The sequence below is a fragment of the Xyrauchen texanus genome, chromosome 20 (assembly GCF_025860055.1).
Source record: "Xyrauchen texanus isolate HMW12.3.18 chromosome 20, RBS_HiC_50CHRs, whole genome shotgun sequence".
Lineage (NCBI taxonomy): Eukaryota > Metazoa > Chordata > Actinopteri > Cypriniformes > Catostomidae > Xyrauchen > Xyrauchen texanus.
Genome location: NC_068295.1, coordinates 6,903,992 through 6,930,383, shown reverse-complemented (window position 1 = coordinate 6,930,383; position 26,392 = coordinate 6,903,992). Strand labels below are relative to the sequence as shown.

At 37.5% G+C, this 26,392-nt stretch overlaps 1 protein-coding gene across 1 annotated transcript in view; it reads left to right on the top strand.

The window, feature by feature from the left end:
- LOC127660306 (cadherin-23-like) overlaps positions 1-26,392 on the top strand; it is a 227,864-nt gene that overhangs the window by 124,273 nt on the left and 77,199 nt on the right. Inside the window, exons 9-10 of the mRNA XM_052150444.1 lie at positions 17,159-17,271; positions 22,349-22,537. Of these exons, the coding sequence (XP_052006404.1) occupies positions 17,159-17,271; positions 22,349-22,537 (302 nt within the window). The remainder of the gene's footprint in view (positions 1-17,158; positions 17,272-22,348; positions 22,538-26,392) is intronic.

Genomic DNA, 26,392 nt, shown 5'->3' with positions numbered 1-26,392 from the left:
ACACATGTACAAACACAAAACAGATATTTTAATATCAGTATTATTTATAGCATGTGGAGGGTTTACAAAATTAAAAGCGACTAATCTTAGTTTCCCCGTGACCCTGTACACAGGATAAGCGGTTGACGATGGATGGATGGATGGATAATCTTAGTTTGTTTCTGTATCTGAACTTGCATAGATGATGTTACTGCTTACAAACAAACATTTGACTTTAGCACTTCCGGGTTCTTTTATCACCCTTGTAAAGTATTGCTTTCAGTGGGTGAGGATTTCACAAAAATTCTAATATTTCACAGGTCACTCTCATTGTCATATCTGCTCTAATAAGACCCAAAATCAGCGGTTATTAAGTTTGAACATTGAATAAGTCAAATATTATAATTGACTGTACGTTAATTTAAGCAGTAAAGTTGCATATTGTATGCCTGAAATTATTATTGTTATATGCCACATTTCTCAAGGTTTAGAAGTGTGTTAACCATGTGAGGATTTATGTTCATCAACCTGTTGCATGTCCGACAAAATTATACAGGCCTATTGTTTCAAGGGAAAACGATAGTTCAAAATCAAATATCTGACATACTGTATATTTCTTCACTCTAAACTGATTGATATCCTTTATAAAAACTTGTTTTAATGATAACAAACATTTTTATTTGTGTTTCAGTTGATTAAAATATTTCATCACAATTAATTGCAGATTTTTAAAGTGCTTATATTTAACCCTATATATATACAGTATATGGTACCAGTTCAAGTAACATTAAATGTTTCCCAAAGTCTAAATGGGAGGATAACTTATTTAAAGAAATATTTCCTGTAAGTTGCATGTTCAATTCAGCGAGCTCCTCAACATCATTGTCAAGCGCCTCTTTGAACTCCACATGAAAGAGAACGGCCGAGTTCGAAATGGCACACTACATACAGTAGAATACTTTTTCTGCTTCTATATGTGGCAGAAATTGTAAGAGTAGGATACCATTCCTAACACAGCCAACGTCTTGTTCGGCTTTTAGCACTGGCACTGCTTATGTAATAATATATCATCCGAACTATCCTGTTTTCATTAGCTGAGGCTTCGAAAGGTCAGCAGCAACGGGTTCAAATTTGAAATTATTTTGAGCTGCACATCAACAATAATTCAGCGGGAGCACTCCAATATTCTTTCACCACTTTCTCTCATCTTCCTCCCTACTTGTACTTCTCTGAGCACTTCTCATGTTATTGCCTCCTTAGGATGAATCACTTTTGCTCTGTTTCTAATTTGTAAGTCGCTTTGGATAAAAGCATTTATCCTAAATGAATACATGCAATGAAATTGTAACAAGCTGTGCATCGGTCCATCATCAGTGTCATGTATCTTGTGGTTGGCTTTTAGGTGTTGACTTGACATGCTTCTGTGGAAATTTAATTCCGCCTTACAAAGGTTTTTTTTTTGTCACATCTGGGTTTGTTGTGCTCAAAAATTACACTTAAGAGTTCTTTTCTCCACTTGATCATTGACATGGAATCAATGTTGTGTGTCTGTTTGTGGTGTGTACATCAGTGTAATGTCCCCGGACACATCACACATTAAGCCCTATTCACATTATGTGCCAGAGAAACTAGAGTGCAGCCATCTTGAAAATGTTGTCTCTGAACTTCCGGTCTAGCGGTTGGTATATAGATATCTATGGAGTTGAAGGTCAAAGTGTAATTAGCTAGCGAAATGGATTTACATGTTAAAGAGTTGTCAAAAGTTATCAACTGTTTGAACTGACTTGTTCCAGTTAGAGCTGTACAAAATTAATTTTGTAAGACCAACTAGATAAGATTGAATTAATTGTCTTAAGTTGACCATTAACCATTAGTATGTGCCAGGTGAGCAAGTGTAACGACAGTGAAACTGTTGCACTGTCAATTTGATTGCAACTGCTTATAGAGCTAAGCAGCTCTCAAAACAAACATCACCAAAGGTGAGAGTCCAACCTCAATCTAAGAACAAGCGCCAATCTTCACCAGACTGGTAACTCCAAAATCTCCAGCCTAACAAACGATCCTTTTAAATGTCAATATAACAAAGCATTAAACATGAACAAATCTCCTATTCTTATCTTACTCAAAAATGTATAAAATAACACTTAAATTCAACATTTGTTCACCCATCCAGTCATCTGCAAAGCATGCTGGGAAATGGAAATCCCCTGCCCAGTTTCATCAATGCTACAAAAAGTATTAATGTAGTCCTAACTCAAATTGATTAAGTAAACTTAATTTTTATACATTTAATTAGAAAGAACGTAATGAAATCAAGAGTTGTGAAGTGTATGTTCCCCTTCTGTCACTCACTCGATGTTGTGTTGAATATAGTGACACAAGGGGTCTTTCTTGAGAGCCTCACGTGCCTCTGAACTTGAGAAAAGGCCAATGAGAAATGTGACCGATCACGGAAAGTAGGGACACAAGTCGGTTTTGGGGCATTTTGAGTTATTCACAGATTCTGAAAGTGTAGTCTCCAAGCTTTCCAACGATTTGTAACACATGGAAATCTGACAATATTTGGAGAAGTTGTGGCCATTTGAAGGTAGGCACTCAAAAAAGCTAAAAGGGGAGAAAACGGCCTCAAAAGATTGTGCAGTTCTCACCTCTCTCTGCTGCTGGGAGTGACAATAGGGCTCATTTACATCTCATTTAGATAAGCCATACCCCTGTAAAGCTCCCCCTGTAAACATGGACTAAACATGAGATAACGTGTACGTGTTCTTAGAATGAACAAAAAACGACAAACTTTGATGTTTATGGAAACTCACCCCATAAGAAACAGAAAAGTATTCTTGCAGATCTCGTTGCCTCCAATGAAATAAGTCGTTCGGGCACACTTTCTCTTTGTCGGGGTCTTCTTTGTGGATGTAACCATCTCCGAAGTTTGCACTGTGCGTCTGTTTGCCTCTAAATGTCCAATAATTCGCATGACGCCAGTCCGATACATTCTTCCTCGTCTTCATCTTCGCTCAGTTGTAGATTAGGGATATTATTCAGTCTTATCATGCCACTTTCATCGTCGCTCAGATCGTCTTCAGAATCAGTGAACGCTTGTTCATAAGCATCCGGCTTGTCGAAGAAGTACTTCAAAACATTTTCGTTGTAACGGCCATGGTTCAGCTCGTCTCGCGACATTCTTTGCGGCGTCCATCTTCATTGAATTTTGATATCAGATAGAGCCGGCTAGAGCGCTGCATAATAAGTAGCCACGCTGTTAGGGGCGGGGGCAAAAGCCGGCGGCTATTCAGTACGGAAATACACACAGACAATGACACGCCCCTACTGCATGCTAGAATCTCCGAAAAACAAGCCGATTTCAACCTCAAAATGTACACTTTTAAATATACCAATACTGTTATCTCAAACATGGAGAGGCTTCTTCATGATCTCAACTAACAGATTCTGCAAAAAAGCGGAAATCACCAATTTTGGAAAAAAACACTTGTTTCTCATTTTGCTCACAAGTTGTGCTGCCGACTTGTGTCACTGGTTTCCGTGACGGGTCACAAATTGGCAGATATAATTTGCAGGTTCCACCCCCGGACATAAAGTATAAAGGGAAGCGGGCGTGCGTCTGTGAGTCCGATTTTTTCTTCAGAGCCGAGCAGATGTGCAGCAGCAGCAAGCTGAATCTCACTACTGTTCCACTCACCTCTGTTGGTGAAGCACTGCTGTGGGATCTACGGCGAATCACCAGCGGCTTTTTCTTCTCTGCACGCTGTGCAGTCCATGCCCCTGTGCGCTTCCACAGCGCTTCTCTCTAAAAGAGTGTTTTCTTCCTAAACGAGTTTGTTTTCTCTAAAAGAGTTTACACAAAAGAGCAATACACAGCAGGCGTTGAACATCATTTTCAGGACGCGTCTTTTTAAAGATGTCTTTCCGCCTCTGTGTAGTTTCTGGATGCGGCTGTTTTCTCTCCACTCCTGATGGTCAAATGCGTTGCCTCGCATGTCTGGGCTGCGATCACACGGTGGCAGCATTTATGAATGGTTTATGTTCTCATTGCGAGAACATAGCCATGGCAACGTTGTGATCGTGGCTTTCTCCCTTCCGTAGGGAAGCCACTTCAGTCCGCTGGGTCATCAACACCATTTCCTTTGTCTTCCAGACTCAGGCCGTGCCCGCCCCCTTGTGGGTATGAGCACACTTGACGAGAAGTGTGGCATCCTCATGGGCACTGGCCAACGGCACCTCCCTAAGCAGACATCTGCAGAGCAGTGGGCTGGGCAACACCCAACACCTTTGCGAGGTTCTACAAACTCAGGGTTGAGTCGGTCTCCTCTGTTTTGTCAGGTCCGAGCCGGTAGAACTCTATAATTCTCGAGAAACATAGAGAGAGAAAAGGTCATGGCTGGCTTGCTCACATGATGGTCATTTAGCGCCTGTTCCCCCCTTAGGGGTGCTGGTAACCTAATGTCTGTATATGACATTTTCTGGGGGCGTTGGGGAGGGTTTCGTGCAGCCGATACAGTTGCTTCTAGCACGCAGCAGCCTGCTTGCACCTGTGTCAGCAGTTCACGTAACACGGTCTAGTGCATGGCGCTTTGAAATGGGACCACTTGTGTCACTACATTCAACACAACGTCGAGTGAGTGACAGAAGGAGAACGTCATGGTTACTATTGTAACCTCCGTTCCCTGATGGAGGGAACAAGATGTTGTGTCCCCTTTGCCATGACACTAGACTTACCATTGTGATTGGCCGTACCTTATTCTCGGCTCCTCAGTTCAAAAACCTCACTGACAGATGCACGCCCGCTTCCCTTTATACCCGTATGTCCGGGGGCTGACATGCAAATTCTGTCTGCCAATTTCTCATTGGACTTTTTTCAAGTTTAGAGGTACGCGAGGCTCTCAAGAGAGACCCCTTGTGTCACTTCATTCGACACACGTCTCGTACCCTCCATCAGGGAACGGAGGTTACAACAGTAACCAAGATGTTCTATTTTATATTCCGTTTACAACCAATTTGAATCACATTTAAGCTTCTGAAAATTGTAGGGTGACAAATTAATTAAAAAAAGTAGAATTGTAATTTTCTTTAATGTAACGCATGTTAACTTGCATGTGTAGTAATATGAGCTGTCACAGTTGGAAATTTCATGTCAACTCCACATTTTAACACAAATTATTTACAAGTTGAAACCTAAAAAATGATTCAGAATTACACGCATAAAAATTAAAGCTTGTATCATGAAAAACTGCAGTGTGTCATAGCTGTCCGAATGTGATCTTCCATGTCCAATTTATCTTTATCTTTTACTCTCTAAGTTAGAGAGAGAAAAATGTTTTGATGTAGTATGATTTTTTTGAGCACTTAGTTATTTTTATTATATTTTCGTTTTGTTTTAAGTGGAATTTAGAAAAAAATTTGGTTTGATTTTTGATTGTGTTTCAATAAATTAATGAAATGATTCATAATAATTACTTAATTTAATGGAGCATACATTCAACATCTGACGTGAATCACATTTTCCATGCGTATAAAATGAGAACGTCGCTGTCATATAAATATGCCTGACATTCATCAAGGATGCAGTTAATGCACAGAAGAACTTACATTTCAATACTTCTAATTCATTGCATACTGTACAGTCCATTTACTCTACCAACTTTTTATGAATGTTTTGTCTTTGTTTATATTGCTTGTACTTGAGGGAATGGACTATACAATTTGATACAGACGGTGTAATAACCGGAACCTCAGAGTTAAACTGATCTTGGTCCTTCCCTTTTGCGCATTGTGTGCGTGATTTCACCAAACCCACAAAAATACCGAAAATGTATGGCCATGCCCATTGATTTTGCGCTTAAAGCTTGTGCTCTTAAAATAGGGCCCATAGAGTGACATCAAAACACCTTATAAGCATTTTCACATAGTAACAGGGTGCTGTAGACTCACACCATCAACTCTAGGGGAAAAATACTTTCTGTGTTACCACACGTAATCCATTTTGATCGACTCTTCTCAGTAGCTTCAATACAAAAAGGATGTTAGATGAAAAAATGCAGAAAAGTGGAAAAGAGGCAGGGCAGAATAAGGTGAATTCCAACCAGGGTTTACAACTCACACTGAGATGAATAAAATGTCCGAAACAAATGTGAAATTTGGTAAATGCGCATTATACTATTTAAATTATTCTCATGCATTAAGGCTTTAATTTTGACAGCTCTAACTGAACTGAACTGAATTAAAAAAAAAATAATAATTATAAATGAAGAAACACAAACATGAAGAAATGAGCAAAAAAGTGGAGATTTTGTGATCAAATTTTTTTTTACGTATCTCCTAAATGTAAAAAGTACTGATTATTTCACAGACAACACTTAAAAACAAAGCCCAATATACAGTTCTGTTTGTGGATATCTTGTTATCTTGCTGCTAAGCAGCTCAACCAAAATTTTAACACCACTAACGTTTCACACTTTGGCAAATCCAATGTTTAGTTCTTCCTCGAAGCCACTAATAGTACCTTGTAAACTTGACTTAGTTTCCAGGCGGACCGGTGCACCCCTCAACTCCCAAAAGTTTAACAGCATCATCCAATCAGATTGAAACCAATTTTATTCAGCTCTTGCCATGTTTGTGTGCAGTATGCATCAGACAGTCAGAGAACAGACTGTCGGCACTCTGAAGGTGTGCCCTCTGAGGGTGAGACTAAGCTGCATGTGGCAGAAGAGTTTTTATATGACAAACATCCCAATATGTTCCTTTCTCAGCAGTCACATTTGTATTGGAATAAAAGAGACAGGGTCTGTGTGTGCGTGTATCTACTATGTATACAGCGTGTTTGTGTGTAAGTTGTGGTTGCTTTAGCTTCTCATTTTCCAGCTCACTACTAGCGTTAATGTGAAAATCCTAACAAAACACTCACACACAATCCATTTAATGCAAAAGTTAATTCAAGCAGCTTGCAACATTGATGGTTGCAATTCTAAAGGAACCTCAGCTCCAGTAATTTCACTCAACATATGTACTTGCATACATACAAGCGTTTGACCTGAAGTTTGTTGTGCCTGTGAAAGATGAGAAGAAACACAAGAAGACACTAAAATAATGATGTGATTAAAATAAACCCCTATATTATAAATAAGTATAATTAAAGGAATAGTTCACAAAAAAAAAAAACACACAACCAACAAAAACAAAAATTCTGTCATAATTTACTCACCCTCATGTCGTTCCAAACCTGTCTTCCAAAGAACACAAAGTGAGATATTTTTCAGGATGTCTATATTCCATACATGGAAAAGGTATATTTATTTATACTGCCATGCTCCAAAAAGGACAAACAAGCACATTAATAGTACCATAAAAGTAATCAGTGCTATACTCCAAGTCTTCTGAAGCCTCAGCTCTCGTTTATGATTATTTTAAATTGTTCAAATGCTTCACAATTGATCACGATCTGGTATGTAGGTAATGACAAATCATTGATTTTTGTGTTGTCTGAGTGCATATGTGACACCCATCAAGTAAGCAATTGTGTGTTGATGTGTGTTTTTCTTTTAGAATTACATGGTTTCATGTTCTGACAAAGATCTGTGTCTAAGGTCTTGAAAAATGAATGTGTGAATTATGTTTGTTTGTGTGTGTCAGTATTGTCAGATCTCATCCTCCGCAGGTGTAGGTGACAGGTGAGAGCGCAGTGGTCCGTATAGTTGTCGGCTGTCGCAGTATATTGGCAGTTTGGTCAAGCCACTGAAGCACACAAAGCAATTTAGAGCCATCATGGCTGCTTTGAACCCTCATGGATGACCAGTTGCAGAGCAGCTGTCACTCAGCACTCTCTGTCTCTCTGATTAGATTGCCACTAGTGAATGGGAGGGGCCACAATGAGAGCGAACAGTGTACCAGCTGCCATAAATATTCAGAGTTTTGTGACTATGCATGGCAGATTGGATGGTTGATATTTTGTCTTAATTCGATACAGCTTTTTTGTAATTCATCATTTACCTACCGTCATTTTGTTCCAAACATGACTTTTTTTTGTCTTTCATGGAAAACAAAAGTGATGTTTTGAAGAATGCTCACTCTGCTCTTTTGCTTACAATGAAAGCATATAGTTACCAGGGGCTGTCAAGCTCCAAAAGGACAGAAAAACAACATTATATTCCACTGTATTGCAAATAGCTTCTGAAGCTGTACTTTAGGGTTTTGTTGTCTTGGCAAAAAGTTGTAACATTGGATATAACTTTACACATGTATGGTAGTAAACAATTTTATCACACTTAAATTATGTTAACACTAGTGCTGTCAGTCGATTAAAATTATAATTATTATAATTTATTTGTCTAAATAATTTGTCTCTAAATCTGAGGCCATGGTTCTCAGCAGGAAACCGATGGAGTGCGTACTCCAGGTAGGGAATGAGGTTTTGCCCCAAGTGAAGGAGTTCAAGTACCTCGGGGTCTTGTTCACGAGTGAGGGACAATGGAGCGGGAGGTTGGCCGGAGAATCGGGGCAGCGGGGCGGTATTGCACTCGCTCTATCGCGACCGTTAGTCACGAAAAGAGAGCTGAGCCGAAGGCAAAGCTCTCGATCTACCGGTCAATTTTTGTTCCTACCCTCACCTATGGTCATGAAGGTTGGGTCATGACCGAAAGAACTAGGTCGCGAGTACAAGCGGCCGAAATGGGCTTCCTCAGAAGGGTGGCGGGCTTCTCCCTTAGAGATAGGGTGAGGAGCTCAGTCATCCGTGAGAAGCTCGGAGTAGAGCCGCTGCTCCTTTGTGTTGAAAGGAGTCAGTTGAGGTGGTTTGGGCATCTGGTAAGGATGCCCCCTGGCCGCCTCCCTAGGGAGGTGTTTCAGGCACGTCCAGCTGGGAGGAGGCCTCGGGGAAGACCCAGGACTAGGTGGAGAGATTACATCTCCACACTGGCCTGGGAACGCCTCGGGGTCCCCCAGTCAGAGTTGGTTAATGTGGCTCGGGATAGGGAAGTTTGGGGGCCCCTGCTGGAGCAGCTGCCCCCGCGACCCGACTTCGGATAAGCGGTTGAAGATGGATGGATGGATGGATGGATAATTTATTTGTTAATCAGATTTTTAAAGTGCGGCAATTTTACACTTTAGATACTTCTTTTCCTGTCAAAATGGATTTATTTCCATCTTAGGGAAGAAAACAAAACAAAATGCAACAATATAATGCTTTATTAAAAATTTTCAAACAAAGCCTTCCACAGTATAAAGATAGAAATGCACTAAAATAGCACCAATTCAAGTAACATTAAACATTTACCAAAGTCTAATTGGGAGTTTGACAAATTGAAAGCTCTAGTCTCCACATAGGTTACATTTTCATTGCAATTAAAATCAATAAATCTCATAAACTCTCATCCTAAAAAATATTAAATTGTCGGTAGACTGTGGCAATCCACTTTGCTACAGCAATTGTGAAGCTGCATTCATGATTCATGCAGGGCATCAGTGCAAGCATCAAGCGCTGCTTTGAACTCCACATGAAAAAAGCTTGCCGTCCAAAATGTCCCATTCTGAGGTTTGGTGATTGTTTAGACTTGACGTGCTTCAGTGGTAATTAAAATGTGCCTTGCATAGGCTGAAAAATACTTGATTTCTATCACACGTCCCATCTGGTCTTGTTTTGTTCATCAAATAGCGTAAAGAAGTACTGTGCCTGTTGTGAAGTGTCCGGTTTGAGCACTCACGAGAAAAGAGCCCTAAATGTTGTTTTTTTACGACACCCGCAAAGATAAATTGGACATGGAAGATCACATTCAGACAGCTATGACACACTGCAGTTTTTCATGATACAAGTGCTTAATTGTTATACGTGTAATTCTGATACATTTTTAGGTTTCAACAAAATGTGTAGTTGACATGAACGTCATCTGGTTTATGCTGTATTAACGGTAAATGCGTGTAAAGGGAACAATGGAAAGGAGAAGGCAAGAACTGGCTTGACAATATAAATAATAGTTTAATAAAGAAATAAACCAAAAGACACAAACACACAGGATGGACAGCTGCCCGTAAATGTTCTCTCTCTATCGAACCACAGTCCACAGTCGGCCTTTATACCTCTCGGAGGCTTGATTAGCCTGATAAGGGACAGAGTGTGTAAAATCACGACCCGTCCCGCCCTCCACCCTATCACAATGCGCTATTCAATTTTAATAGAAAGTAACACGTAAAATTGTTCTTAAATTAATCGCTTGTGTTAACATGTTAATTCTGGCAGCTCTAGTTAACACTTATTATATGCTTGAAAATGTTATTTTCTTGTAGCTATACTTTTGAAAGTGTTTATTTTAGTGTTTATGGACTGGCCCCATTCACTTTCATTTTGAGAGCCATTTCGTTTTTTTAAATAAATGAGGAATGAGTTGAAATTACGTTTTGTGGAAATCAACATTTAGCTACAAATGCTGTTAATTGAGCTTAACTTAACTAGAACCCGGAACATTCCTTTAAGAGAGAGTGTATGGGTGTTTGTATCTGTAAAAGAATGACACATCAGGAGCTACACAAACATTGCCAAGAATCAATTTGTCCTTTTCCCCCCATCTTTCACCATCTTTTGCCCCCAATTGTCCATAATTACCCAGAGGGCTGTGCCCGCTCACCCGCCTGCAGTGGCCCTTTCATCACCCCATTCTCTGCCAACAATGGACTGGCATTGGCCCAGTATGCAGTGACTACAGTCATGCCTGGCCTGGGTTAATCTCCTGCACCCCAGCATCTGTCAACATGCCCACCTTGTTTATTACACTTGTGCGCTAGGCTCTGACAGTATTGCAGCAGACGTTCAGCAGGGAACTCTCATGATGCTGTAAAAGTGTTTGCCAGGGGAATATGGGAACTGTGGCATTCATTAACAGGTGTTTGTTCCAAATTATTTTATGATACATATGTAATTCTGTTAATTTGTTAAGCACTGGAGCAATAAATGAATCACAATGAATTGGAAAATGCAGGGCCATAACCACCATTGACAATCTTTTTCAAGGGTTATACAAACTGAAATAAATCTTTGGCATCAAACGTTAATATCATAATTTGCAATTTTAAAACACACTGTTTATATTTGAAATATTCGCTTTCAGACTTATTTCAATTTACACTAAGCCACATCACTCGCTGCAATTCCTCGCCTGCTCGTTGACAGCCTAATGAAATTATTCACTAATTCACGGCTTGTCCACTAATTTGTTGCCTGAATGGCTTGATAAATGCGACAAAGTGTGACTATCTGCTGTGCAGGTTCGCTAACCCACAACTGTGAGCTAATTTGCATCACTCTAGCATGGCGGGTGGTGTGGTAACAGAGGCTGAGGTTAGCGAAGACTCATTCCTCTTCTTTAGTGCGTGCTACAGCTAAACTCAGACATACAGATGATGGACTGTGACTTTAATTGATTTCTACAGCTCCTTCACAAACAGAAGGTTAAGAAGTGAGTGAGTCTTGGAGAAAGAGTGTCAACACAAACAGGGCTGAGTCTTTAAATGAGAATATTTAAAGAAAGCTCTTGAATGTACAGAATGGCATTTATATTGCACGTATGGAAATGTATCTACATCAAAGTATAATGATAGTCGTCTACATCCACCATATTTCTTCAAATATATAATAAATTGATTTTCCTGAATTGTATCTTATTCTATGTGGAAACTCAATGCTTGTATACACAATGCTAACATTGCTAGATTGCTAACATTTTCAACTATCATTATATGGGGGGTGAGGGGGGGTGGCTGTGACACTGAACCCCAAATTGCTCCCAATGGCAGGCTAGCGCCTTGCTTGGCAGCTAAGAGATGGTTCTATGCTGACCAGATGGGAATGTAATTCTACCTCTAGCCTTTATTTCTGATAATAATGATAACAATATTAATAATAATAAAAGTAAATATTATTATTATTATTATTATTATTATTATTATTACTTACAAAAAAAATTATTTAGCAGATGCGTTTAACCGAAGCAACTTACAAATGAGGAGCATTACAATAGCCTCTATAATAATACTATTAATAATATAATAGTTAAAAATAGTTAAATAAAATATAATAATATTCTATTTTTTATAAAATAAATTACATAAAAATAATACTTAAAATATATTAGTATTTTATTACAATAATTATAATAAATATTATTAATATTCTATTACTCTTGTTGATCTCTAGTGTTAATTTAAATTTAATGGTTTGGATCAATTTGAAAATCGATAGCTAAAAGTTCCTCTAATAGACTAATATTTCAGTTCATTAAAGGGGCATAATTAGAGGGTTTATCCAACCATCTCCAGCAGCGAATGTGTATTAAACAGTAGTTCTCTGTGGTTGGCTTTCCAGTCCTCTGGAGTGTTGGTGTGGTTGTCTTAAACTGCAGTAGGTGAGCTTTCTTAGCTGCTGGCTTTCAGCTGGATTAGAGTGAGTGAGCTATCTCCTCTCCTGCAGAGCACACCTCACTCACACTCTTCGCTTTATTCTCTCCATCAACTTAGGCTGAGCTTGATTTCTCGAACAGAAACAATTCTCTCTGCTGTCACTTTGTGTGTTGATGAGATGTCAATCCCTGTGAAGGAAAGTTTTTGTTCTTTCAGGCAGAACTTAGCATCACTCAAGTCTTGTAAAGAGTGTACCTTTCTGATGCTAATATAACCGCCTTTAAATCTATGCTCTTGTGTACTGTGTATTTATACAGTTACAAAATTATGAAGCAAACCTAATCTGCATTAACCCCAAATAAATGGAATATTTCACCCAATAGCATTTGTTCATTTAATTATTTAATAACTCCCTTGTCATTCCAAACCTGCATGCTGTCATTACTACTGTGGAATTAAGTAGAAATGTGTTTTAAAGAATCTTTATGTAGATTTTTTCCATCAAATAATTACAGTTCATAGTGACCACAGCTGTCAAGCTTCAAAAAGGTCTTAAATATCAGTCTATCCCTGACACAAGATGTTTCTGTGGCTCCAGAAGATGTGGAAGTGTAGCACATGAGTCATATAGACTACATTTATGGAACTTTTATGGGATTTTTTGCAGCCTGGTCTCATGAACATAACGTGACTGTGGCTAGCACTATATTACATGTTTCATTACAGCAGGGTGCACAAAAAGCAAGTGAAATGGTGTTGTTATCGGACAGGGTTTTTCAATTGAATATTAGCTGATCACATTGGAATGTGTAGGTAAATGTAGGTGGGGCTGTACAAAGATGTGTTAAAGTAAAAGTGTTTAGAGATCATAACGTAGCATGCTATGAGTAAAAGAGCAAACAATTAGTGTTTTTAAAGTCATATTCAGCCATTGTAGTTGTGATTTGTGTGAAAATGAATAAAATGCAAAGAAGTTGTTTAAGAATTATAATTTTTGGGTGTACTATTCCTTTAATTTAGTTGTGCAAGAGAAGCTTTTAGACATTCCATCGACTATGCGTGTTAATAATACATTTCAAGTCCATAAATTCTCTCCACATCAACACGATGTGATCATAAAACTATAATGCAAAGTCTGTGAATAGTTCCTGCTCACAGCCATCTCTGAAATGACTCAGCGCCGCCTCCTCACCTTAAGAAATATATTTACATTGCCAGATAAGGATTATTATCACTTTCAAATCAGCCAACTCTTCAGTGGTCTTACTCCAATGAACAGCCAAACATGCTAATTTTAATGAATCCATCAGGTCGCCACAGCTCTTATCCGTACATTTGATCTCACACTGGGCATTTGGGAAAGTGAATTAAAGTGTGTGCTCTAATTGGCTGCCGATGCCCAGAGGAGCCAATATATTTATGCTCGCATACACTCAGTTCAAGCGCTCTCAATCACTCTGGGTACTCCCATTGTTTGATTTCCATTACACAGATGGTTCATATGGCTATTTGAATGTATAAGTCACAGCTATCTCTGCAGGGCAGCTCTGACTTGCTCATGCATGCTCAACAAGCTCAGTCTCAATCCAATACCAATGCTGCAATCATGTGGCTATGTCCAATTTGGCATAACGGTAGTGAAAACCTGAGATGAGATGGGCCTAATTGAAGAATATATAGAGAGTTTGAGCGCTGGGGAATGGGATGAGACAGGAAGGTGGAGGAAAGGCATTTTTAACAATAAAACACCTTTAAAGACAGACCTACCATAAGATCTGAGGGTGGTTATCTGTATTGTATGCTTCTGTTGATGCACTCAGTCCATGTTTTTAACTTCATTTAAAAATGAATTTGGGGGTAAATAACTACACTACCCATGATTCTGAAGAAATAAGATCCACCAATCAGAGAATCGTGTCAAACAAAATGTGGCAAAAGAGCTTTGGAGTGACTGTCCACTTCCATGACCCACTACAAATGACGCAATCGAGTCATTCTCTACTTATGTATTTGTATAAACAGTCACTGAACACTTTATTAGAAACACTATGGTCCTAATAAAGTGTCCGACGTGGTCTTTTGTAGCCCATCCGCCTCGTTTGACGTGTTGTGCATTCTGAGATACTATTCTGCTCACTACAATTGTAAAGAGCCGTTATCTGAGTAACAGCAGCCTTTCTGTCAGCTCGAACCTGTCTGGCCATTCTCCGTTGTCCTCTCTCATCAACAAAGCGTTTCCATCTGCAGAACTGCCACTCACTGGATGTTTTTTGTTTCTAGAGTAAACTCTAGAGACAGCTGTGTGTGAAAATCCCTGCAGATAAGCGGTAACAGAAATGCTCAAACTATTCCATCTGGCACCAGCAATCAAATGTTTTGTAGTTCTTTCTTTCAATAAAGACGTTAAGTACACAGTGTTGTACCTTTGCCTTTTTTGTCAGATTGTTTAATAATTTTTTGCTTTAAATCAAATTTTGTAATGTTGTGATTCACCTCAGAGCTGGTTGAATGGGAAAACTACTTCTGGAACCAAGACAGCTGAGAAAGTGGGCAGGCACTGTTGCCCTCTATAGAGAACAGAGCGATGGAGTGATGGATGAATGGAGTAATGTGGGGGCTGATGATCTTTAGTAGTACATGATTTTATGGGTTGTGAGGTCTCAGAAACCACAGGAAGGCTGTAACAAACAGGATTTGTATTGCTCTATATGTGCCCTCTGCATCTGCTGGACTAAATAATTGTGCAGTGAATAAACACTGCAGCTGTGCAAGATGGACAGAGAACAAAAGATATGAAATGAAAATATATTAATTACTGACGTAACATATAATTAAGCAAAGTGAGGTGATAATGAGATGAACAGTTTATAGAGGGAGTATCAAAATGTAAAAAAAAACACAGTTTAACATTCTATTGTAGGCCTAAAGTTTGGGCCACTGCTTCTAAGTACTGAACCCACAACCAGCATGATAACTCAGGAGTAACAGGACAGCTCTTCCCAAAGTCTGAAGATATTATTCTGTCCTATCCCAGACCAGGGACAGGTTCACTTCCAAAGAAAACGCTTTCTGTCTGAAATGCATTACATAAGAGGAAGCGTTATTTTTTTCTTACTTCATCCAAGTCTGCTGTTTAGAGTCAAGTCAAATCATTTTTATTTGTATAGCACCTTTCACAACACACATCGTTTCAAAACAGCTTTACAGAAGATACAACTGTAACGTCTATAATGTCTATGAGTCATCATTGTGTAATTAGATAAAATACGATTGTGAATTGTGTTTAAAAATAAGTAATTAAATAATAATTGTATTTATAACCCCAGTGAGCAAGCTGAAGGCGCCTGTGGTAAGGAACACAAAACTCCATAAGATGTTGGTTAATGGGAGAAAAATAACGTTGGGAGAAACCAGACTCACTGTGAGGGCCAGTTCCCCTCTGGCTAACATCATGAATATAATGTCAATATTACTTATGTATAGTGCAAGTCATGGTTAAAATGATTAAACTAAGTAAGTGTTAAAGGTCAGTGTTTAAACAAAGATTATGTATGAACTGTAAGATTAATGACTAATGTCTTTGAAGTCCATCCTGTATTAACTGCAGTAGTTCACATAGATGCAGTTGTCCTTGTTAATTGGCTGTTGAAGCGGTTTTGTAGTCTATGTATTCCATTTCAAGAGTGTAGTCCATCATTAGACCGAGGTGATGCAGGCAGAGATCAGTGAGGTGCATCGCAGATCAACCTGACCGGTAATTTCGGTGAGGTTCGGTGTAGTCCATCCTAAGCCCAAGGTTCAGACAATGGCATATGAATTATCCCATGTCTTATGGTTGGAGTTGGCATCAGTACATCCTCAAGTGATGTGCATTTAGTCATCATCACACAGCGTCACATAGCAGTGGAGTCCAACATGAAGCAGGAATGGAGCTGATCCAGCTGGTTCTGGTGACCTCAGGATAGGTTTCCAGAGGTTGAGACAGGGAAACAAATAAAATAATATAAGCATAACATTCATAGAGGAGGATATGTGTTGACCTAAACATTGTTAAAGTGTACAAAAATCCTAAAATGATTAGGAGGCTCTTTATGATCCCAATGAAAGCAATAATGACTGAGGCTTTTGACATCTTTTGTGTCCCATAGAATAAATGGGTCAAATGAGATTGGAACAACATGAGGGTAAATGATGAGTTAATGATAAGTTTAAGGTGAAGTGTAACTTCTGTTTCACAAAATGTAATTGCAAAAGTGTTTCCAAACAATCATCCAAATAAATCTTCTGGCATATAGCAAAATCTCAACTATTTTAAACATTTCTACCATTGCACACTATCTATACTGTATATCATCATATCATGCAGTTCTAATTTCCAGGAGAGGAATGAAAAGATCAATTCCTTTAAACCCACAAATCATAGTAGATGAGAGTCACAGCCCCTTCTGGAGCTGAGGTTAGATGCCTTACTCAAGGGCAGAATTGTAATAAGGGAACTCACTTTACAGATTGTCTCTGAGGGTTTAACCTACAACCTTTGTGTTTGGGCTCAGATCTTTAACTACTCTACAATTATGACCAACCAATAATTAAAATATGAAAAGCTATTTAGCTTTTGACTATTTAGTCAAAGTGCAATCAGAGCACAAACATTTGTGTTAAATATGGCAGTATTCAATGCAAATAAAAGCATGTTTTTACCCAAATGGTACCTTTAAATGTTTGAAATAAATTCTGCTTTGTCCCTGTTTTGACTTTACATTTCATTTATTCTTTTAATTAGGTAACACCAACAGCATGTTTGCTCTGGACTACATCAGCGGATCGCTGACAGTAAACGGACAGCTGGACCGTGAAAACCCGCTTTACTCATCTGGATTCACCATCACAGTGAAGGTGCGACTGAAATCTAGATGGTGCTCATATGAAGCCATACTAAGTTGTTGAAGGATCTGGTCAAGCAATTCTAAACTCAGATTATGATTCATTTTATTATAAGGCTTTTAACACCTAACCATATGCGTTACTAAAATCTAGCTTGTTACTGAGAGAATATCTCTCGGATGTACAGGAATTGTCCTCTGCTGGAGTTCTGGTTAGCCTCCTGTCCCCAGTACTGTTCTCACTGGGAACTCTGCCAAATTCGATATTGATTCTACAGTAAATGTTTGCAGACTGTGGCTGTAATGTATCAAGCTATTTACCCATATTGAGCATATTAGAATCAGCGTATGAAGAGGTCTTACTGACACAGAAGCTTTAAATACAATCTTAAACTCTCATTACAAAACCTTAACACATGCACACTGCAAACTGGGCATATAGAGTATGGGTGTTTCTTCAACCTTGGGCACTTTAGCACTGTGGATTTCTAGAAAGTAAAGTCCCTTTAAAACATTTTTCATGCTCTTAACTTAGGTAAATGTAACTTTACCTAAGTTAAAACTCTTAACTAAGGTTAATTTGATAGCTAACATTTTGTGTATCCTAAATATTCCTAATTCAATTATATTAAAATGACAGCTTGATTGGAATGATATTGGAATGATAATGATATTTAGCTTGAATTTTCTTCAGACATTACTAGTTTCATATTTTATTGCATGTATGCTCTTCAACAACACTTTTGTTTACTGGGTAAACAAGTACACTAACTTTTTTTTTTTAATTGTTGGGGACAAAATTGTTGTGCTGGAAATGACATCACAACTGTGGGGAAACATTTATAGAATCTCTTTGTTAGGATTATCAAAGTTGTAAACATGCAATCATTTTTATTTTTACAATGGATTTAACATTGAAAGTCTGGGACAAGGATAAAATAGGAAAATCTTTACATAAAAGGCAAAAATATATGATGAAGTCCTGGTTAAACGTTTTCAAAATCAAGTTTGTCAGTTTTAATAAGACCTTCATATAACAAAAAGACAAAAGTTAAAATCACTTGGGACATGAAATGGCCCAACGTTGATGTTCCTGGATGCTGATTGGTCAATGCAGCATTCCATCCATGATAACATTGACAAATCAGCATCCAAGAACAGAACTATCCATTATATATATATATATATAATATAAAATGTAATAATGTTAATTAAAGTTATTATAAAGTGTTAGAATTTTATAGAATGAGATGCAGTCTTGTGTGTAGCATTTGTTTATTTCGAGGGTTTTTTGTGCTGTATGGACGAATTAACTTTTTTGTAATGTCACAAATCTATTACACCTCTCTCAGCCTGTGAGGGAGACTGACCATGTGAGAGAAAATGTGTGTGTATATGTGTGTGTGTCATGTCATCGTTATCTCAGCGCCCCGCTGACAGTTCCAGGGCCAAATGCTGGAGGAGTGTGTGTTGTAATGTCCCTCTAGACCTGAGCGATGGAAACGCTTTGTTCCTGTCTTTCCATCTATGAGAGCTCAGTTTAGCAGAGGCATTTAGGCCCCCGAAAAAAGAGAAAGAAGGGCAGGCAGACTTTGATTTAGAGAACTTTTAATAATATAATAACTTAACTTAATTCCTTTGAAATTATTTAAATAAAGACCACATATCCGCTCTCTCTCCATCCATCCATCCTGCTTGTTGTCTGTCTTTGATATAATTAATCCATTATAATCATCAAACTTCAAAACTTTCTAAAACGTTTGAACTTTCATTTACGCAAAGTTTGCATTGACAATAATAATAATCAGAGTAAAGTGATTTTTCTGCCAAGTAATCTAGTTAATTAGCCTTACTGGATAGTGTTCACGGTTTACAAGCAATATAATGTAGCAACTAGCAATAATTAATAGTGAGAATAAATAGAGTGCAACAGTGACCGTCCAGGTCCGGTCTGGGAAGTACAGTATTTTCCCCATTATTTTATCCATAGACTTTTTATAAAATCCTTCATAAAACAGTTCTAAGACATACATCAAACCAACCAGCTCTCAGGTAAATCACAACATTACACACAATGATTTGAAGCAAAAAGTATTGGAAAATCAGACAAAAAGACAGCGGATGACATATTTGAAATTTTTCAAATTATTGATTTAATGTTGTTCAATATAAGTATATAAACAATATTTAAGATTTTACTGCAGAATATACAGATGTATTCAGTAGTTTAAAAGTGTTGGGACACCAGCTCGGTTGGTGGAGCGTTTCTCTATAGGATCATGGGTAGTGTAGTTCTTCACCAGGAATTCCGCTATTAAACATAATTTCTAAAACAAAATAATACATTGAAATAACATTGACTGATGACTTCGACGGAAGCATATACCATAGACTAACAACCTTGGAGCTCATGGTAGGTCTGTCTTAAAAGTTTTAAAAGTTAAAAATCAATTCACCTATGGAAAAAATTTATGTGGTTTTTGCATAAGAAACCAGACTGTTGCGCTATATATACCTGATGTGCGCTCACAAGTATGCAAAAATCAGGAATTTTGCAACACCATATTTTTTGTGTCTTGGCACTGTTTGCATAGGCGTCTTCTCACGATACTACAATACAGAAGTTACATTTACTGTAGATATTCCCTGATTATTGGTCCCTCTTTCACTGTTTGCGTAACATTATATACATTCCCATCCTGACACTTTCATAAATGTGTTTTGGATTCCTCTGTACTATTTGCAGTTATAAACCGCAGCTGTAGTTCTCTAAATTTAAATCAATGATCACCACAAAAAGTGCTACTCAAAAAAAAAAAGCGAAAGCATGAAAAATCTCCCAAAATATTCATAACTTATAGATTTTTACTATCTATTTCACTCTCCACTATTCCAAGTCTCTGCTCCTTTACGTTTTTCTTTTTACCCTTTTACCTTATTACTCTCTCTGTCTCTGTCGCTCTCTCTCGCTCATCGGTGGCATTATTGATTTTGAGTGAAAAGTAATAAAACTAATTTCTCAGCATCACAGAGCTTGGATAGGCTAAAGTACATCAGGCTGGAGGTCAGTACATTCATTAGATCTACGGATAGATAAGAGATGGGAAAGGGGGTGTTAAACTGCACAATTCCATGACTAACCTGGACCTGCAGCATCGCCCCAAACTCCTTCCTCAATTCACCTTGCATCCCTCCATCTCAAAACACCATTACTCACTTGTATTTCTGTCTGATTCTAAGGCCGTAGAACAAAAAGGGTAGGAGAGAGAATGAAAGAGAGAGAGAAAAAAGAAGAAAGTGAATGTGAGCAATTGTTTGCTGTCGATAAGACTTGTTTATCCTAAATCGTATTGCCTGTGCCTGTCTTCCTCCGCTGGCCTCCATGTGCCCCCACTTACCGCAGAACCCTGGGATTTCTCTCAGAATCCTCCCCTTTGATTTAATAAAGAGGCCGCGCTGAACAAATGGAAGAGATTGAAGACTAAATGTTAACACTGCTTACTGCCACTTTTCTTCTTTTATCACATGTGTCTCTCTCTCTCTCTCTCTCTCTCTCTCTCTCTCTCTCTCATTTCCTTTCTCCTACTGTCTCTCTCTTCTTCTTTCATATGCTTTTTCTTTCTCTTTTTATATGTTGTTCAATCCTAAATGAAAAATCTGTGCTTATTTACTCACACTAATGTTGTGCCATACCTGTATGCTGTTATATGTCTGTGGAAGACATAATTACCATATACTGGAGTGGTGGTGGTGTAGTGGACTAAAGCACATAACTGGTAATCAGAAGATTGCTGGTTCAATCCCCACAGCCCCCACAATTGTGTCCTTGAGCAAGGCACTTAACTCCAGGTTGCTCCGGGGGGTATTGTCCCTGTAATAAGTGCACTGTAAGTCGCTTTGGATAAAAGCATCTGCCAAATGCATAAATGTAAATATACTAACAATTTGTAGTGAGTGAAATGTAAAAAAACAAACAAACACCATATTTTTAATCACCAGTTATTTACTGAATATCTTCCCCAGCACAGAAGCTCCAACTGTATATTTCACAAAATGTGATATTCAGTGGCCTCCAAAACGTATGGACACTTAAGTTACACTTGATAGACATCAAAATATCAAACCAAGCTGCATACATTTTTAAGAAAGTTAGCATAAGTAAATTTTTTTTTTGCAAAATATCTCAGAAAAAGAAGTTTGTTAGGTACTATAGATATACTGTTTGAAATTAAGACAAAGTATTTGGACATTTTCTGGTTGTCCAATGTTAGTAGAACATGTTCTTAAAGTGATGAACTACACCTGAGGTTCCTCTGCTAGGACACCTGTGTGTACTTGAGAGGAACTGACTTTATACATCCAATTACCTTGATATCAGTTGAAAGTAATTGCAAAAGTTAGCTCTGAAAATGGCTTAGTATCATTTGTTTGCAATTCATTATTTTTGTAATCTGCAAAGACTTTTTAGGGGTCTACAGTACTATGCAAAAGTTTTAGGAATTTAAGATGTTTCACAAATATATTTTGTCTTACGTTATATTTTCAGCTTTAGTGTTTCAGTAGGGAATATACATTTTAGACTCCCAAACATTACTTTTGCAAATAGAATAGAATAGGAGAACAGGGAGCCCTGCAACAGATGGCATTGCCCCCACAAAGCCCTCCACTGAACATCAGGTCAGTCTGAGATTACATGAAGAGACAGATGTAATTGAGACATCCTAAATAGGTAGAAGAACTGTGGCAAATTCTACAAGAAGCTTGGAACATCCTATCTGCCAACAACCAAGAAAAACTGTCCAGGTGTAATTAGAAGAATTGGTGCTGTTTTGAAAGCAAATGTGATCACACCAAATATTGTTTTAGCTTTGTTTATGTTTACTGGAATTTTATGTTGTTTATTGATTAATGAAAACTATTTATGGCATTATTTTTGAAGACATTCTCACTATGCAACATTATTTCACAAGTGCTTAAAACTTTTGCACAGTACTGTATATCAGTTCTTTTATAACGTTGACATTTGGTTTAATATTTTCTGAGATTGCATCATAAATACTCCCCTTGCCTCTCTTACTGTTTCTCTATAGGCCACAGAGCTGAATGATGATCGCACTCCCTCAGCGGCCACGGTCATGACCACCTTCACCATCCTGCTGATCGATAAAAATGATAATCCGCCCAGATTCAACAGCTCTGAATATCGTGTGCTGATCACAGAGCTTGCCCAGGTCGGCTTCGCTCTGCCTCTCTTCATACAGGTCGAAGACAAAGATGAGGTGAGACGCACAAACAAACAGTTATGTTTCTCACATTATTTTATTTTTGACACATTTAGACATGTTTGTCTATATTGCCTTCATTTTTCCTGAAAGTCCTCTGAGTGAAAAAAACTGTTTGCAAAAATTTCTTTATGGTCTTCACGAACACCCTGCTACCCTTCATAACTCTGGAATTTTAGATCGGTCAGATGTCAACCTTTCTCACCTACAACATCTTGCTCGACCCTGTCTGTCAAGCTTCAAACCTTGTCACCAGTGGTGTAAAGTAACGATGTACAAATACTTCGTTACTGAACTTAAGTAGCTTTTTTCAGAATTTGTACTTTCTTGAGAATGTAAATTTAAATTTAATTTATAAATTAATATATAAATTTAAATCAAATTTAAATTTGCCAAATAAATACTTTTTACTCTGATACGGAGCCTCTCGTTAGTCGTTACCTGGATTAAAAAAGTTTGTTTCATTATTTGCAAAAAGAGAGCAGAGAGCAGCCAATACACAGAATACAGTGAGTTTGATTGGCAGCAGTCAGCGTGAGCACCGACATTCAGCGAATGCACTCATGGAGTCTGTGTCTGAGTAGCTTGGTGCACACTTATGAAGGACTTTAGCAAATGTCTAAACTTAAATAAGCCTATACGTGCTTCCAAACGCACAGATAAGATTCAATTTACCCTAACTGTGTACAAACCTTATAGTCTAAATGTATTCACCACTGTATATAAGCCATAGAATACGATGAATAGAATGGAGGACTATTCTAAGTTGCTGTGGAATAATGACAGTAGGTGCTGCTTTCAAACTCTGACATGATGTGTGTTTACTGCATGTTTGCATCTGCTGTTAAGAGTGCTCAAGTTGAGTTGCACCCTTCCATGATTTCCCGGGATCATCACGGTTTTTGAACATCTGTCCTGGAAAAATAAAATTCTACTTACCAATTTACCTGACACGTTTACCCAAATGAACATTTGTTGATTATGTGCACACTATTCAAGGAGACTGATCAAACATGCTCTGCTAAACCACTCTCTTATATGAATCTTTAGAAAGTCTGATTCATTTTAGTGAGTCGGTTCGTTTGGACTTGGTCGCGAGTACAAGCGGCCGAAATGGGCTTCCTCAGAAGGGTGGTGGGCTTCTCCCTTAGAGATAGGGTGAGGAGCTCAGTCATCCGTGAGGAGCTCCGAGTAGAGCCTCTGCTCCTTTGCGTCGAAAGGAGCAGCGGCTCGGGATAGGGAAGTTTGGGGCCCCCTGCTGGAGCAGCAGCCCCCGCGACCCGACTTCGGATAAGCGGTTGAAGATGGATGGATGGATGGTTCGTTTAGACATTTCATGTGTATGAAGCTCACCAAAACCGCTCTCTCTCCCTCTCATATAAAGCATTGGAAAGTTTGAATCAATTTAGTGAATTGTTTTTTAGTGAAACCCGTATTAAAGGACGATTCATTTGAGTTTCACACCAATTTTGACATCTACTTGCTTCTTATTTGTTGCTGAAAAATTATTTGTTCATTTATGCTGTTCACCACTGTTTTCGACTCATTTATTTATATGGGTCTGTTTACATTATATCTTAAAATGCTGTCTAATACTGATATATATATATATATATATATATTTTTTTTTTTTATTATTATTTTTTATAAAGATAATACGTCAGTGTAATTAGGCCCTATTGTTAATAGCTTGAAGTGTAGTAACAATTTCTTAAAAGGGTAGCTTCAACTCAAAATTGTTCAGGGACACATTAAGTAAATATTTTAAACGTATACATTATACAATGATTTATATTATTAATTGAAATAATTATATGCTGTTCATGTTCGTTTACATGGTCTATAAGCTATAAACTACCATTTTTGAAATAAAATGCCTGGTCCTTACCCACCAGCAACTAAGATTTACTTACACTGAACTGTCACTTATTGTATTCAATATTACCTGTAAGAGACTCAATTATTAGGCTTTAAAAATAACAACATGACTGGGTCATATTTTTAGATTTGAATTTGCAGTATGTACTTTTACATTTAGATACTTTAAATGTAGTTACTTTAGATACTTTTAATTTAGTTACTTAACATTTTTTAAACCAGGTACTTTTTACTTAAGTTGTTTTTAACGGATGACTTTTACTATTATTAAGGAATACATTTGTGTGGTATCTGTACTTTTATTGAAGTATGGAAATTGAGTATTTTTTCCACCAATGCTAATTCTTTTGCATCTAAAAGCAGATTTTGACACATTCAACCAGACACTTTTCATCTCCAAGCTGGCAGAGATGGGCATTTCAGAGTCAGCACTTTCTTAGTGCTTTCACCTACAGTATAGTGTACCATTACAGCTGAGCAACATATCGAATATTCACTATATATTCACAATGATTTTGCTGCCGATACATTTTAGCAACATAGTCAATATTGTGATGAGTGTAATGCACTTTTTAACCTAGCCATCATTTAAGTTTCCTAAAATGTTCTGTGCCATTATATTTGTTTTGCGATCCTTAAGAGTTTGATTCATGTGCGTTAATAAGTTTACACTGTGTTTCGATAATGTAATTCAAAACTGTGAATCAACAAGTCATTTGCATCACACAAAAATTCCATGTCATTTTTCATGTCGTAATTTTTGTAAAAATATGTATATAAAGAAAAATATTGTTAAATTGTAATTTAATTCTTAAACTATGTGCATAGAATTTAAAATAAGCATGTATACATGAACAGCAATACTCTGAGACTGTAGCTATCCAAAAATCATCATATTCAAAAAAGCCTCTCTCTACCTTGACCTCAAAACATTTATTAAGCATAATCATTTAAGATCAATAGCTTTTACATTTTGTATCTCAGTATAATATCTTTAGCATTTTAGGCTTATCATAGCAAGTGTTGAGAATTCTCAGCTACCTAATTATTGAGATACTGTATATGTTGCGCAAAGAGAGTATCAAAAGAGACTATATTTCTAGCAAGAGTTTAGCTGTTAATGGTTTGTGGACAGGTATGTATTTTTAAGCTGATCTATCTTGTAAGAGACACAAATTATTTCCTGGGCTGCTATCCAGAGCAGAGTTACAGTATATAAATGTTAGATTTTGTTGGGATCAGAGGTTTGTAGGGAATGCTTGTCAAGGTCCACATTTAAGAGATAAAATACTGATGACATTTATTGCTTTCATGAGCATCATTTGAAACATTTTGAAACCATATTTGTGTAAATAGTGTAATTGTTTTAATGTAATACATTCAGAGAGCAAGAGATACATGCAGAAACAGCCTTGTTTGCTATTTATTCATCTTTTTAAAAGATAGACTCTAAATTCAAATTTGTTGTAAAATGCAGATAATTGCACACCTGTAACCATGCATATATTAAATTAAACTATGTCAGTTTACTATGTTAACTAAGTTAAGATTTTACTTGGCAACCGTAAACAGTTTACAGTTAGGCTTATAAACTGTATTGCTTGGAGAAAGAATTGTTTATGCCAATAATTCACATTTACATTAATTAATATCAATATTAATTAATGTAACTATTAATTATGTTCATTGGCACAGTGATTAACATGAAAAAAAAAAATTTTATTATAAAAAAAAAAAAAAAAGTTGCCGACCCCTGTTTTAGGCTGTTCACTTCAAGTCATTACCTAAGAACACTCCTTACCCATAGTGAAATACTGCATTGCATGGCCCAACTCTGATATATATTTACAGTCTTTAACATGCCAGCTTACACACATCAGGACTCCCAATCCTTTTTTTTTTTTTTTTAGTTTGCTTTTAAATAGGTGAGATACAGCGTTAAATTATTACTTACAAGCAGAATCAATCAGAGCA